At 47.1% G+C, this 16,056-nt stretch overlaps 1 protein-coding gene across 28 annotated transcripts in view; it reads left to right on the top strand.

The window, feature by feature from the left end:
• Positions 1 to 16,056, top strand: part of MBNL1 (muscleblind like splicing regulator 1) — a 106,853-nt gene that overhangs the window by 18,837 nt on the left and 71,960 nt on the right. For 12 of the 28 annotated variants that reach the window (XM_075761736.1, XM_075761738.1, XM_075761732.1 and 9 more), the window contains exon 2: positions 8,712 to 9,691. The exons of 12 other annotated variants lie outside the window; for them this stretch is intronic. In XM_075761736.1, the coding sequence (XP_075617851.1) occupies positions 9,518 to 9,691 (174 nt within the window). In that variant the 5' untranslated portion in view covers positions 8,712 to 9,517. Of the gene's footprint in view, positions 1 to 8,417; positions 8,624 to 8,711; positions 9,692 to 16,056 lie in introns of those variants that run through there. 4 more of the 28 variants (XM_075761742.1, XM_075761735.1, XM_075761731.1 and 1 more) reach the window with 1 other exon arrangement.

Genomic DNA, 16,056 nt, shown 5'->3' with positions numbered 1-16,056 from the left:
AACCCCGTGCGCTGCACCGCACCGGGAGGTCTCCCGGTTAACTCGCGCGGGGAGCAGCCTTGCTCAGAAGTCCCTTTGTGATGCACCGCCGGCAGTCGTGGCAGTTCTTCTGGCTGAGGTTTTGAGCAGCAGAAACTGTTCTGAACAGGGGCCGTTAGTGGGTTGTTTTTCATGATTGTTGTTAGCTACGTAAGTCTCATGATTCAAGATGAACAAGCATAACAATAAATTATAGCAAATACTGGTTAAAAAATGATCTCAAAGACATTTTTCACTTCTTTCCTAAAATAAAGCATAGTCATTCAGTTTTTATTATTTCTTTTTAACACTGGTGACTAATTTGGAGCTTTTCCTTGATGTCTGAAGACACATGTATTTATTTATCTTGGGTGAGATTGTTCATGATGCAGAATTAATCGCATCAATAAGTGTTTCTGTGCTGCTGAGCACTGTATGTGTAGTGATCTTTGTTAAGTCAAGGAAAACGTCTCCTAAACTTGATTAGTTTTGCTGTAAATGGAACAATCATTTTGCTCTCGCATTAGTGCATAACAATTATCTCTGATGCCTTGGATGGTGACAGAGCATAGAGAGGTAAAAACCTCATTCTCTGGGATTTAGATTCTTACATAAATAATGAAATTATTTTAGATTTGTTCTATTTTCTGATAAGCCATATAAGTTTTTACTATCCTGGAAGGATATGACTGATAAGTGTAAGAAGACCAGAATGTATTAAAACATGGAAAACACTCTATTTTGGATTTGAGATTCTCTGAGAAACAGAAAGCTTTGAACTGAAGTGCAGTCGGCTTTATCTCCTCTCTCACAACAGGTGCAGGAGTAGTTTTCCAGCACCGTCGTTGCCTTGTGATTCGCGTTAACGGTAGCAGAGGTCAGGCAGTCACATCCTCGCGCTACGCTGGCGATGCTTCGCTGCTCTGGGTGTCCCCGGCGAGGCAGAGCTGCGATTGCTGGCGACTGGGCCATTTCAGAGGTGCGGGTCCCCGGGCTGCATGGCGCTGCGCTCAGCGCTGCTGTGCTGCCGGGGTGCCGGCTCGGCGCTGCCACGGGTCTGGCTGGAGGAGTGCTGCTCTCCTTCGGTCCCTTCCACATCGGCAACCCCATTTCACCCGTTCCCATGTAATTTCCTCCTTCTTGGAGAGAAGCACGCAATTGTCACAGCATGGCCACAGCTCACCGCTGCTGAGCTGAAGTGACCGGGCCATCGAAACCTGAGCTCTAGCTGGCTGTCGAAAGCGGAACTCGGTATAACGTGTTCCTCGTTATCTGTATTCATGTCCCTTTTTGTTTGCCCTCAAGTCAGATGCGAGGTGAAGCAACGCACGTAATTAGAACTTGTGATTGGCCTCGCCAGGAGCATGCCCCTTTACGCAGCAGGCGGTTAGTTAGTGGTAAGGTGCCCCACGCTGGAGTTTGCCGAAGATGCCCCGGTGCTCCCGGCAGGCCCCGCTGCGGCAGTCTGCCTCTCCGCAGGGTGAGCAGGGCTGTGCCGTGGCTCAGGGGAGCGGGACACGGGGTGTGACCGGGAGTGGGACCACGCACCGCTTTGGAGCACATGGCATGGATGGCCTCTGCCGTTTCTGGTAACTGCGTTCAGATTTAATCTCGCTGATTAATTTGAGATGTGCAAGGATTTGGTGGCTCCATCCAGACTCCTAGTTCGTAATTATTCACGTAACAAAACGATCGTCATGCGAATGGGCAAGGACTTTGAGATCTTGAGTTTGGTGACGGGGGCGAACGTGGGAGGGGGTGTCCGGACTGGGGCAGGTTAGCGAGGCTCGGCAGAGGAGCCTCTTGGCTAGAGCAAATGCTATTAGTGATAACTTAATAATAATGGTAGTACTGACTGTGTATATGCCATAATCCATCAGGTGCTCACCAGAGTGGTCTCTGAAGACTCATTTTACCCAAATCTGGGATCCATTTCTGGGGGAGGACAAAGCTACCCTTTGCAACCAGGGCCATGTGGCAGCTGCTTTAGGAAGGGAAATGAAAAACGATATAGCTGATTGTAAAAAGTGGGAACCTTTCTAGAGGTAATGTGTAGATTTAATTTAGAGCCTTAGCAGCAGTAAGGTGCCAGTATTTTTTTCCTTGCTATACCGTAGGTGTTAAGGCACCTGACTTGCAAGAAGCTGGCTGGGTGTCTGCTGTGTCTCTCATGAGTGAGGGCTCCTCTGGGTCGCTTCTCCTTTCCGAAACCATCGGCATCAGCTGAATTCGATGTTAAAGGGAAGCGGTTGCTTCCCATGCTGAGTCATGGACGTTACTTTTTTCTGTAGCAGTTGTTATCATGGATGATGCTAATAATCATGTTTTTTATAGATATAACCTTTTATATATATATACACACAGAGGTACAGTTAGAAATCACCTGTCAATATGGGAGTGTTTGTCAGTGGTGTGTAGCTATCCTCTTTGCCAGGGTTATGCGTACCTCCCGGTTTTGCATCTCGGTTCTGGGACTCGAGGTTCGCCACGTGGCTGTGTTCTTGAGGAATGCACGCAGAAACGGCTGTGTGCGGGGCGTTCTGTATTAGCGTTTGGCTGCAGGGTCAGCTGGCACCCCAGCCTGCTCCCACTGACACAAGCAGGGGAAGTAACAGGCATTACAAGTCACACGTGTGCATGAGGCAGGAGAGAGTAGGAAGCGTTTCACAGGTGCAACGTACCTTTCTGGTGGCAGGGGACAGCGAGGGGAGAATGATTCGGGTGAGCGGCCGGCCGGGCCAGCTGTGCTTGCGCCCCTGTCCTGCCCCAGAGCAGATGCTGGGCTTGTGGGAGACTGATCCTGGTGTAATGCCATCGATGTAGGTCATCACGCCTCTCTCCTGCGTCACCGGTCTTACGGACGCTTGCAGTTAATCAAACAAAATGTCTTTAATGTGCAAGAGTCTGATTAATCAATAGCTCTGTACTTTTTAGAAGGGCGCATAGTTGTTTAGTTATGGCCTCGGAAACATCTTTGTGTAGAAACTTGGTGTTTAAAATTAATAGTCATTACAACAAGCATATAAGACTGATTTTTAATAAAAGAGCTTTTGGTTAGTTCAATATCGTTTGTTTTCTTTTTTAAAAAAATTACTTCTTGGAATTTTAAGTTAAATTGCTAGATTACTGTTATTTTTAAAGATAAACAACTTCTTTTTAGACTTGCGTGGGAAATGTCACTTCTGTTATAGCTGAAATTCCCCTATGTCAGGATAATACAGAACTTCCTATTTCTGAAATATATTATGTAAATGTTATGGTAAAGGAATTACAGTATGGATATGTTTTTACTACCAGAAACAATATTTGCAACTTCGGTGGTGTGGATGGATGTGTGAATGCTTTGTGATACATAAATCAGTGGCAAAATGGATTAAATGCAGAGTAGTCCTTCCTGCCATTTTGTGTCTCTGGCTTACAAGTTGAAAGAGCAGAATAATAGCTCGTATACACATTTTCTGGTCTGGAGACAGACACTGGCCTTTCCCTGGTTTAGTTTATAAATATACATCCATCTACTGCTGTCAGATAATGTGAGTTCTGCCCATCTCTGAAGCCCCAGATTTTGTAAAGGAGATTGATATATACCCTAGCTTATGAAAAAAAAGAAAAATTTCAACAGGTATATTTCTTGACTTTAAAGGGGTTTTTTAATCACAGTAATAGTGGTTACTTCATAACCATCTACTCTTTAAAGGAAAGAGGGCTTATGGAATTTGTAGTATAACTTTCTGACTTGAAAATAGCATTACTCTAATTAATCTAAAGTAAGAAAGGATTGGGCTATGGGATTTGTATGTCAGTGGCGTTAAACTGTTGTTGGGAATTGGTTCAGTTTGATTAGGGAGGTAAATCTTGGAGAACTGATTTCAAGGAAATACTTTATTTCTGCATGCTGCAGTAATGCTTCTGCAATGGGGGAACTTACTTTACAACATGTTGCCTCTTTTTTCATTATTTATCCAGTTTTCATGAACTGAGTACACTTGGATGTGTTAAATTCAGATGTAATGTCGCAGTTAGGTGTTTCTGCTAGAACGGTTTCAGAAACTGTGAAATATACTCAAGATCCAGACACATCTGATGAGGATCTGCCCGAGAAGCCCACTGCAGTCAGTGGGAGGTTGCCACTCTGTCGGAGCTAAACCAGTACAGAAATAACCTTTAAAACACTACTAGTAGTACTGCTACTACTAAAACTATGTGTATTATGCAAAATATCTGGGTCATAGAAGTAATGTTGGCATTTTTTTTACAAATCGGGTGTGGGACTTGCTTAATGGTTCAGTGCTAATAGGTGCTTGCAGTTTTGCCAAGCTCAGTTCATACCACAAGTTGCTGGGCTGTGGGGCGCTCTGAAGTTCCGCTCGGCAGGTACAGTATCGAGGCATTCCCTCTCCGGAGCTGCTGTGCCGTGCCGCTGCCTCGGTGTGCTCCTTTTCCCCCGATACATGCAGAAGTACCAAATTGAGAGAGGGGTCTATTTGCGTTGACCTACTGTCGTGTCGGCATAGTGGGTACAGTTCCTACAGAGCCAGAGTACAAGACCAGTTTGGTTTGTTCAGCAGTAGTTTACTAACGAATATTTTTCTTTAACCATTCCTTCACTGTTAGGTGGCTAAGATGTTAATTAGCTCATTGTTTCTGCTTAATTTTGTGACAGTGCTGTAATTATATCCCTCAATTGTGCCATGAAGTAATTGCTGTATCTGTTCCAAATTTTATGTTGAGATATGTTATTGGTAAACTTTGAATTTGGCAGAGGTGTTTTGAAAATACTGTAAGGCAGTCAGTAATTTTTGTATTTATTTAAAAGACAACCATTTGGCAATTTCAAGCTTTGAGACTGTACCGTCAATGTAAATAGAATATTGACTTTATTCCATTTCCTATCTCGTTAGAGTAATTGTCATGAGGCTGGATTCATGTTGTGTAATTATCTGTTCTTGCTGACAGTTCTCATGTCATTGAGACTGGCGTTTTCAGCTTCCACTTCCTCTGAGCATAAAAATAGCATTCTGCACTGCCATGTTCTCCTTTAGGGTTGTGCTTTTTGCCTGTCCAGCTTTATACGCCTTTCTTTCTGAGAGACGCCTGTGAATTGAGATAGAGAAAACAGGAATGTCCAGCAAACCCAGTTAGTCACAGGAAGAGTGAAGGCAGGGGCTCTTGGGGAACAGTTCCCAGTGCAGTGACACTCCTGCTCAGATACCTGGGTTTTGTAACAGGAAGAGGAGGAAAAGTGTATCGTTAACCTGGCTGTACAACACTTCTTTATAGCCATAACGGGAAGTAATAAAAATTGAACGTACTTAATCAGAACCATAATCACGTGGTCCTTTCTGCGTTAGTTTCGCTTTCTTGGGCACTTCCAGATAACCTTCCCGTTGATTTGTGAAGCCGTTTCTTAATCGTTTTCATTGACCCAGCTTAGCAGACAACTAAGTCACCCCTCTTACCCTCTTGAGGAATGACTTGTCAGTGTTACTTTTCTCTTTTGTCTTCTCTGAGAATCACTTTTTAATTTGCTTTCATTATTTTTAGCTTCATCTTCCTCCTATTCCCAGTAATCAGTGAAGGCAAGGTTATGCTTTGTCCAAACCAATGTTGCAACAGTGCCAGGACAAGTAGCAAATACTTCCAAATTTCAAAAGGTGAACTTCAAAAACCAGCTGTGGATTAGGAACAGCCTCTAGTACTGAATGGCCTATTAGGTGCAGTCTGGGAACTGTCAGGGCCCCCCCAATTTTAATTAATTTTTTAAAAAATATATTAAGAAACAACTCAAACCTCTTTCTGTCGTCTCACTATGTTTCCTCCCTCTGGATTTGTTGCAGTCTTTCCTAGCTTATCAGAGACAGCTCGAAGAGAGACATCAATATATCTGCAGATAGTGATATCTTTTAGCATTTGAGGCTTATTGGAGACTCCTTATTGACTTGGAGTATCGCAAGAGAATTTCAAAGTGAGAGGAAAATAGTTTCTGCAGATAAAAAAAATACAATTCTGTGCTAACATCTTCCTTTATTTAGTGGCGCTATTGAAGATACACGTCTGGACTGAAGTCAGACTATTTTTGCTAGAAGGCTATTTTTAAAGCTGACATTTCTGGCTATGTTTTCAGGTAGATAACAAATTCTGACAAAACAATTTTTCTTCAAGTAACTGTGCAGACAAAATATACATCCAGTATTTCTTCACAATCAGAAGATTTACCCTTGAGGCATCACAGCTCCTCGGAATAATACTTTTCTTTTCATAGCTGGCAGCCTGAGGAATGAAGGGTGAAATTCAGCGTTGTTTAATGCGGTTACAGATATGTCACTGACCTCAACAGGAGCAGGATTTCGCTGTAAGTGGCTGGTCGGACTCAAAATAGAAAACTTACTACAAAGCTGGGAATAAAACATAGTTTTGTGAGTTTTACCAGGAAGATTACTCCTTTCGCTACATGTGAGCGCAAAAGATAGTTTTCATCTGTTTTTGTTTTGTATGTTGCCTTCATGCTATCTTTCTTTCCTCATTAGGGGTGACTGTTCTTGTGATGAGAGTGAAATTAAATATCTTGTTTTGAAAATGTGCCCTTTAACTTGCTTTGGCTTTAGCATGTAAAATATATCAATTGCTGCTCTAACTGTTCTTGGTGCTTGGAAAAATCAATGCTTGGTATGGATTGTATACCAAACTGATGAACAGGAGAAAAATCCCTGCTTAGAGCTGTTTCACAGCTTTGTTGGAGAGCTCTTACCGCCTGCGTCGGCATCACGCTCTCCTGAGGGTCTCACAAAGAATAAATGTTCATAACAAATATCACTAAAAGCTGTTGTTTTGTGCTGCGCAAGAGTGATGATGGGAGGAAGCAGATACATCTGTTACCTGTATCTGTGGAGCTCAGGGTCAGTTGCAGCACACCTTGGCTGGAGGCTGGGTGATGTGTTTCAGGCTTCTGAAAGCTCTGGTGTGTCTCTGCTGTATCCCAAAGGGCTGCTCAGTAGTCACTGCTGGCACAGGATGACTCTGGCTTCTGAATAGTTGAAGCAAGTGACTATCTGTGTTTACCAAGAAGAGACCTAGCTGTTAACTTGTGCTCGCAAGTAATTATGCACGGTTGTTTCTCCCCTGCTAGCAGGGATTAAGAATCCGGGCATGATTAGAAGTGTCCTGGCAAGGAAACCACGGTGCCTGCTATAATCTTATTAGCTGCATTAGGTGTGCTTTACTTCTCCTGTAGTTTGTTGTTCTGATCACTTAGTCCCTGGAAGAAGACTCCTCGTAGATTTTTCATCTATTGTTTTGCATCCACGCTGACCAGCACCACTTCCCACGACGTGTTTTTGATGACAGTGTCAGTGATGCTGCTTTGGGAGGTGGAGGGGGAATATACAAATTAGGGAGCGGTGTCTTCAGAAAGACAAGGACACGAACAACCTTCCCCTAAACGCAGGCGGATGGGGTGCTGTTGGGGGTTGCAGTGCTGGCGGGAGGATTCCTCTTGGTGGTGGTGGCGGTGGGCTCCGGTGCTGTCTGTCCCGCAGCGTGCCCTGGGCACTGCCGCGACGGGCCCCTGCTCTGTGCTCCAGGCTGCTCTTGCGAGGGACGAGGGTTACAACTTATTAGGAGTTGTATTTGCATGAGGCACCAGACTTCTGAGGCAAAGCTGGGTGTCTGAAACTCATCTCCAAGCAGCACCCATTCCACCTTGGCATCTGAGGGGAAAGGTTTACTCTCTCATTTCTAGATGTAAAATGCCTGGATGTTTTTCTGAGCGAATGATGTTTATCAGGAAGCTTGTAGTCCACCTGCAGTATGCTAACGGGGGCAGGCAGAGTGCTGAGTAATCCCTCCGTCCTGGAAGGGCGGCCGCACATGTGCGGGCTCGGGATCTCCTGAGGTTTTGGCTGAGTGCAGCCCCGGGCCGGGGCCCTGTGGTAGTGACCGGTCGCACAGGCCTGTGCTCCCCCCCCCCCCGCCTCCGGCAGTCGCGGTGCCGCCGGGGCCGAGCCGCTCCTCGAGTAACCGGGCGTCTCGGTCCGTCCCTCAGACAAGCACCGACGCCCGCGGGAGCGGAGGGGTCGCGCCGGCCGTGCCGCCGCCGGCCCCCGGGCGGTGACAACCGCACCGTAACGCGGCGTTGGGGCGGGCTCCCGGCGGGGCCCGGCTTTCCGCGTCCGTGCGGGGAGCCGGTACCTGCGGGCCGCGGCCGGCGGAGGGGCGGGGGGGGTGGTGGCGGGGGGGGTGGCGGTGGCGGCTCCGGCGGGGCGGGGCGGCGGCGGCGCGCAGGCGGGAGGGCGGGCGGGTCAGCGGACGGTACCATTCCCCGCGAGCGGGCGCCGCCGCCGCCATGGTCCGTCCCCCTCGCTGCATGTCGGGTAGAGCCCGGGCCCACACGCTCGTCCTCCGGCGGCCGGGCGAGCCCCGTCGGGCGGGCGCGCTCGGGGCAGCGCAGCCAGCGTCTGACAGGCGCGACCTTTCATAAGACGGCCCCCGCCATTGGCTTTCTGCCCGGAATATCGCTGCAACGCTATCTGCGATTGGCTCGCTCCCGGTCATGCCTGGCTCCGCACGGGGAAGCGGCCCCTCTCCTCGCAGCCCGGCGGCGGCTGGCGTGAGTGCCCTGCGCGGGGCGGCGGCGGCTCCGCGGGACAGCCCGGAATGCCGCCCGCTGAATTGTAACGTGTCTCTTCTCTCTACAGGTTGGTACTAAGAAGTGCCTTTCCTGACGTCTCTGCTGCTTGGGACCGCTTCTAGAGCAGCCGCTGCTTTTTGCCTTGCTTGCTGCCAGCTAGACTGCGACGACAGCGCATCCGCCCGCCACCTCTAGCCAGACACCCCCGCTGCCACCCAAAACCGAGGGAAAGGCGCTATCGGGCCTTGCCGTAGGCTGCTTTACTGTAAAAATAAAAGTTTGCTGAGAAGGTCAGATACCTTCTGCCCGAAAATCAAGGAGAGGAGAGGAAAAAAAAAAAGAGAGAGAGAGAAAAAAAAAAATTCTAGTCTCGATCGTTGCTCTAAACTGCTGCATCTGTCTATGCCAAACTAATCGATACCGATTGCACCACAAAACCCCGTTGCAAATTCAGCTGCCTGGAGATTACCTTTCAGACAACTTTACTGAAAGCAGCTTGGAAATCCCGTGTCAGAGGCTCTGCCACGTTTTCATGCTTGCGTTGTGGGCTCCGGTGGGCACTCAGGATGGGTTACTGAGCGCACGAGGCTAGTCCCGGGCCACACGTCGTAACGCTCACCTTGCTGGTAATCCTGACGTTTCTCTAAGTACGAAACCTCTGTCGATTAACAGTGTCACGCTGTGAACTCCTGGTGGCACGTCTTTTCCTTGAGATCGCGGCCACCCAATTTTACACGTACTTTTAAAATAGGGAGCGGGGGAAAAAAAAGAAAAAGTATTCTGGAGGTGGCACTTTCATCATTTCCAGTTTATCAGTTCAGCTACTCGTTTGTCCGTTTTATTGGAAATTTTAACTACCTGTAAAATCTAAAGATGGCTGTTAGTGTCACACCGATTCGGGACACAAAATGGCTAACGCTGGAAGTGTGTAGGGAGTTCCAAAGGGGGACTTGCTCACGACCAGACACGGAATGTAAATTTGCACACCCATCGAAAAGCTGCCAAGTTGAAAATGGACGCGTAATCGCCTGCTTTGATTCATTGAAAGTGAGTAAATATTATATTATTTTCAAGGATATACAGTTAATGAAAGCAGCAGCTGTAGCCAGAGAAACCCTGCAGCCCAAAAGGGAGCAATTGCTGGCTGCCAGCAGTGGGATGTTTTGCTGCTTTTATTTTATTGATGCTTGTTGATTTGTTTTGCTGTTTTCCTCAGGGGAAGGGGAAGGATAGGGGGAACGAAGGGAAAACATGCCTGGCAGGGCTCAAATCCTCCAGTATGGCTACAGTGGCTGGTTCTTTGCCTCCAAATTATTCTGTGCCTGTAGCTGGAATAAAGGGCACTTCACGTAGAAACAGCAAAGTCACTGTAAGGATTCTTTGTTTTTAATAGCACAAACCACGTAAGCAATATGAGGATTTGTTTCCATCTCGTAACTACCAGCAGGTTGTTGGTGTCTCTGGACAGCTGATGGTGAATCTTAGAAGAGTGTTTTCCTCCCTAGGTTATTTGGGTGTCTGTGAGCACCCTGCTTGTATTTCTGCGTTTGGGACTGCTGTGGTTATCCTGTCTGTTCACAAATGCACTTGCTGAAGGGAAGGACAACGCTTAGCAGAAGGCAAGGCGCCTCTAGATGTGCAAGCAGGGCTGTAGCAGAGAGGGGGTACAGCTTCACTGTGATTTTTAGGGTGCATTTAGGATTTAGGTGCTATAAATGTATGGCTGCTGGTTTACTGTAGCCGTAGTTTCAGTAATAGGTGTTAAACGTGTGGGTCCCAGCGCCTTCCTTTCATTTTTTACAAACTAAATAATCTTAACATTTAAAATACTCATCCCACAAACAGTACAGAATTAATTCGGTAGACTCATATAAAAATCAAAAGTTGGGAAATGGAAACACGTCTGTCAGTTTTTTCTACAGTATAATTTTATCTTCCTGGGACCAAATCCCGGGAAGCGGAGCAGAGCCGGAGCGCGTGGCGTTGGCTGGTGGCAGAGACGTGCTCCAGGCAGGGGGCTGGAGCTGTAACCAGCTGCTGCAGGTCACTCGAGCAGCCAGGCCCCCATCGCGGTGTGAGCTGGGCAGGAGGTGGCTTTATAGCAGTTTTATATAAATCCTGCAACGCTCCTGAGTTTAAAAATGTGTCTTGTCACAGATCAGGGTAGAGGGTGAACCTTTCAAATGCTCTCAGGCCCAAAATACCCAGCTCCACCACCCCAGCCACGTTTTAACTTATGTGTATTGAAATGGTTTTGGTTTTTATGTTGTTCAAATTTATTTTAAAGTTACAGTAATTATAATGCATGCAGGGGGAAAGAAAAAATAATTTTAAAATGTGGAAATAAAATGTTTCTGTGCATTAAAAAAGTGTTGGAGTTAGGAGCAGTGCCAGTGGCCGCCGGCGCCGATGGGGAGCCCCGGCCCCGAGGCATCGCTCTCACCGGAGGAGCGGCCCAGGGCCTCTGACCGTGGGGCTGCCGTGGCCACCGCCCCGGGTGGCAGCTGGCCCGCCTGGCGCTTCCTCTTCGCGACGAGGCGTGGCGTGGCCTGGGCTGCCCCGACAGCGTGTCAGCGGTGGCGGCTGCATGGCCTGCCTCAGCGAGGACGACCGTGCTGCAGCCCTGCGCCCACGACGGCATACCCGCTGGAAGCCAGGCCTGGCCTCAGAGGCTTAAACCTGCCTCTGCCTGAGGGGCTGCGAGAGAGAAGATGTATTTACTGGGGAGATAGCACCCACACTGTCCCCTGGTTTAATTTCCCACTGAATTGCCGTGTTTGCACGGTGCCGTGCAGTTGCCGCAGCCCTACCCCACCGGCCTTGTGCTTTTCAGAGCGGGACCTGACCGAAAAGGTTGGAGCAAGATGCCAGAGTTATTTGAACAAGAATCTCCTTCGCTATGAGAGGCATCACCCGAGTTTGCTGTGAATCGGCGTCCTTCCCTCAGACTTGTGACGCCTGGGTCGCTGGAAGTGCCGCAGGATCCCGGTGCTGGGCGAGGGGGCCGGTGGCGCTGGAGCCGGAGCGGCAGCGTGGGCTGGTGTCTGGATGAGAGACAAACCGGGGACCGGCCAGGCTTCCCCGGCAGCATGGCGAGCTCCTCTGCTGCCGTCAGCAGGGCTCTTCCGTTTCCTTTTTTAATGAAGGAGATAATTACCACCTCTGTGAAGAGCTGCCAGGGCCGTGGGTAATAACTGTTGGTGACATTACAGCTTCAGAATACTCTGCAGAGAAGTCTTCTGTTGCCCATGTAAAGTCAGCGCAGGAGCCGACTGTAAGCTGGGGAGGAATTTGCTATTTAAAACCACGCTGCTTACCAGATGTGTTCACTTGCGTTCACGTGAAAAGGTTTGCTGGTGGCTGAGGCGGTTCCTCCGTGTGCCGCGTGCCGGAGAGGCGCCGGGGCCCCAGCACACCCCTCGCCGCAGCCTGTGGAGCGCGGCCGGCCCAGCAGAGCTTGCTTTGGTGTTCGTGAGCGAAGAGCTGCTGTAATGTATGCAAATACCTTCGGTCAACAGAAAACGGCCCAGCTCGGCACTGGCTTCCCTGTCCGCCCGCACGGCAGGAAAGCAGTTACTCGCTTTGGGGTTTGTTTCAGACCTTTATCAGTTTTTGGGTGTGCTCAGCTAAACAAGCACTAGTTAGTTTGTTACGTTTTCTGCAATAACGCAAACTTTAGATGTTTTGCCAAAACAATTTAGGGAAATCTTATACTAGATTTGTCTAGACCCTGTAAGGTCAGTTAATAGTTTACCAAAGGGGGAAAAAAAAAAAAAAAGAAAAAAATTATTAGGACATTCAAAATTTATTTTTAATATTTTAGTAATTCAGCGTGGTTGCAGTGCCCTTGCTCTTAACTGAAATAGCAGTACACCTAAAAATTGACCTTAATATTAAAATACTTGATTTCTTATAAATGTGTCTAATATTAGTATTAACTAAACATTGTCTGTTGGACATTAGACAGATATTAGTCACCGAATTTTTCTTTACAAACTCTGAATGCATCTTTTGCTCACAGCACTCCCGAGAAGTAGCATTAGTGTGTCTTAGAAAAAATGCTTTATGTTAGCTGGCGTCAGGCAGGTGTGTGGTAGTGCTGCAGCGAGCCGCAGCCCCGATAGCAGTACTTGCTCCTGAGCTGGAGACAGCCCGTGTGCTCTGCTATATTTAGAACATAAGCAGGCAAAGCGAGTAGTTTCTGCGGGGACCCCGTGAAATGGCAGTACCCTTCAGCTCTGCCCAGCAGACTTTGGCGCCGTCCCAGGTGTCCTCCGCGGATGTTGTGCAGGGACGGAGCACGCAGCCAGCCGCGAGCAAGCACGGCTCATCTGCTCTGCTCGGAGGAGGTAAAAATAGATTTCAGAAGGGGAACTTGCAGCTTGGGCAAAATACTATTTTGATATTTATTTTTTTTTCTCCCTGTGAATTGAAAGCAAAAGCTGTATATCTTGGTGTAGAGGAAAAAGAGGGGACATCTACCCCCGAGAGTCTCCCCTCCTTGTTGTGTTGCCGCCCGCAGGTACCGTCCTCGGCATCGGCAAGGGCTGCTTGTGGGCCGGTGGCACTGCAGCACTGGGCTGGACGCTGTCCTTTGGTGCACACCTAGCCGGTCCTCTCTCAACTCTGCACTGGTAACAAGCGGCAGTCGTTACCTGTGAGTTAGCGTGGGGAGAAAAAGGAAGGCACGCGTCTCTGTGACCTCAGCGAGTTAGTGCAAGGAAGAGGTCAGGGCCGTGTCAATCAGAGCAAGATTTTATCATCCCTCTGTTGAATACCCTGCTTCATAATTAGTCCTAATGAAATCTGCAAGGCTGTCCTTAGGGTAGTGCATTAATCAAGAAAAATGCGTGTGGGATAATCTAGCCCTTATATATTAGGAGGATAATTTTAAAACAAGAATGATTATGTAGTATATTCAAATTGTGTGTTTGAGTGGCTGAGTCAGCTCCAGCTCTGGCTCTGTCTTGTTTAAATGCCATAGGATTTTTTTTTTTTTTTCCTAAATTTGGATGCCTAAAAGCCTGTTAAACTGTCTACAGCAAAAATAAGCTCTTGAGTTCCTAAATCAGGAAACCGGTTTGCAACAGAAATTAGATTTTTAGAATAATTTTAAAACATTTTTTCTTCTTTTTTTTTTTTTGCTTGGAAAAATACGCCTAAGTAGGCTTCATTTTTGAAATTACATTAACTTCATCAGATGTTCCGATAGATGAGTCATCTGACGTTTCCTGAAAACTGAGATAAAGATGTCTTAACAATGGGGAGATGGATGTCAAATGCAAATCTTGCAGGAGGCTGCAGATGCACTGAGGACGCCCCTCCAGCCCGCCCGCAGCTTGTCCGTGCGCGCCACATCCTTTGGCTGCCACGCTTCTTCCCTAGCCACGCACTTTTGGAAGGATAAAAACAAGGAGGAGGAAGGTGGGGAAAGGGGATGTGGACTCAGACTGTTCTGGTTGCGGCCAGTGCTGCTGGCAGTCGGCGCTTCTCGCTGCAGTCAGTGGGCTTTCTGCGGGGTGTGGACTCTGGTGATCCAAAATATGTCGGTTCCAGCTGATCTGCACTTCACATATTTCAGCGGACTCGGTAAACAGAGCAGGATTTGGGCTGAATCGCAGTTTATCCCTTTTGGAGCTAATGTTTGTGACAGGCACTGCAACTTTGAAATGGATTTTTGCTCTCTTAAGTTGTACCCCTGCTAAGGCCGCTACTTCATGCTTGTGTTGGGTGTTCTGTTGAAGTGTAAAAGCTTTTTTCCTACTCTTCCTTCAACAGCTGAAAAGCCTTGAACTTTAACGTTTCTCTGCTTTCTTGAATTCTAAGAAAAAGCTAGAGACTAGAAGTTCAAGTCTTTTTACTGATGATGGCTGCGGTTGAAGCTCAGGGGCCTTGTGCCTAAGATCCACCAATAAATAGCATGTTAGTATTTTATTTTCTGTTGTAGAAGTACTTATTTTTTTAAAATGAAACTCCTGAACTCTGTAGTAGTGGCATGTCACTTTTGACTGAGAAGCCTTAAAAATGTGTAAATGCATTATTATTGTTATTATTATAGACGAACATGGCGAGTACCTTATTTCTGCCACCTCAGAGATAGAATTGTTAATTGTTCAAATCTCCTTCATCACTGCTTCAGAAAATAATAATTTTTGACTTGTCATTTGCCATTGTGTTATACTTACCTGAGGGTGTAGAATAACGACCCTATTTATTTATTTTAATACAAAGAAAAGAAAATCACAGTAAGTGTGTTTCACTAATAATGTGAGAATGGCAGATCATTGGCTCTGTCTCTTCTTTAATTAAGGCAGAAGAAAAAAATCCAGAAGCATAGTTTTAGGTCGTTTTAGCAGGTGACTCTTCAGTGATTTTAACTTTGGGGGTACGGCATCACTCGAGTGCGAGGCCATCGCAGCATTCTGGGTGCGGAGGTGCGGCTCAGCGTGGGGGCTGGGACACACGTCTGATTCCAGGGAAACTCATAAAGCAGTAACCACTGGAAAAAAATGAAAGTATTAACAGTGTTCAAATTCCTCAGATCTGATTTGCCATTTTTCTCCTCGTCAGCCTGTGCGTCTGCCAGTAGGCTGAGCTCCAGAAGAGGAAGCAAAGGGAAAGTGGCAAATACATTGGGAAAATGGTGCGATTGTTAGGCTGAGTGGCAAATAGTCCATTAAAAAACCAAACAATCGAAACCATGCGTGTTCCTCTGTGGGAGTATAAACAGCATTTTGAAATCTTATCGGGTATTCGGACAAAAGAGTTATGGCTCACTATGCTGTGCAGAGTTTATATTGCAGTTTTGGCTCCACATCTGCAGGAAGAAATTAAAAAAAAATTAAAACATTGCATTGCAGCATTTGCACTGTCATTTTTTTAGAGGCTGTATGTAATAGAAACCAGCATGGGTTTCTCTTATGTACAGTCAGGAATTCTGCTGGGTACAGTCACAATCAGTAAAATTCTGAACTAATTTGTGGGGAAAATTTGAAGGGGCATAAAATAAGACAACCTCATGGCAAGAATATTCTGTCATTTGTCCCGAGTCTTCAAATGAGTGGTCAGGAGCAGCCTGTGAGGCCTCTGCCCTTCCCGGGATGACCCCAAGCCTCTGTTGCTCTGTTTTTCTAAATACAGATGCCTTGTTGCCAAGGTTCACTCTTAAATTTGTTGGAAGCAACAAGTTGCGTTCAAGACCGAATGATCACATCTGGTTTTTGCCTTTGGAGAAGCTTTAATGTTTTTTCTTTGGGACTGCACAGCCTTGTTAGCCGGACCGGATACCCTTTAGGAAGTACTGCCCTGGGTGCTGCTTCAAAGCCTGCACTTCACGTCAGGAATAGCCCGTGTCGGAGCCATGTCTAACATCTGCGAATGAGTCCTGTTCTCTAGGAGACTGGCCAAAGCCA

This window comes from Balearica regulorum, chromosome 9 (genome assembly GCF_011004875.1).
Source record: "Balearica regulorum gibbericeps isolate bBalReg1 chromosome 9, bBalReg1.pri, whole genome shotgun sequence".
NCBI classification, from domain to species: Eukaryota; Metazoa; Chordata; class Aves; order Gruiformes; family Gruidae; genus Balearica; species Balearica regulorum.
Note: the sequence above shows the minus strand (reverse complement) of the source record. Positions and strands in the feature narration are given on the sequence as shown.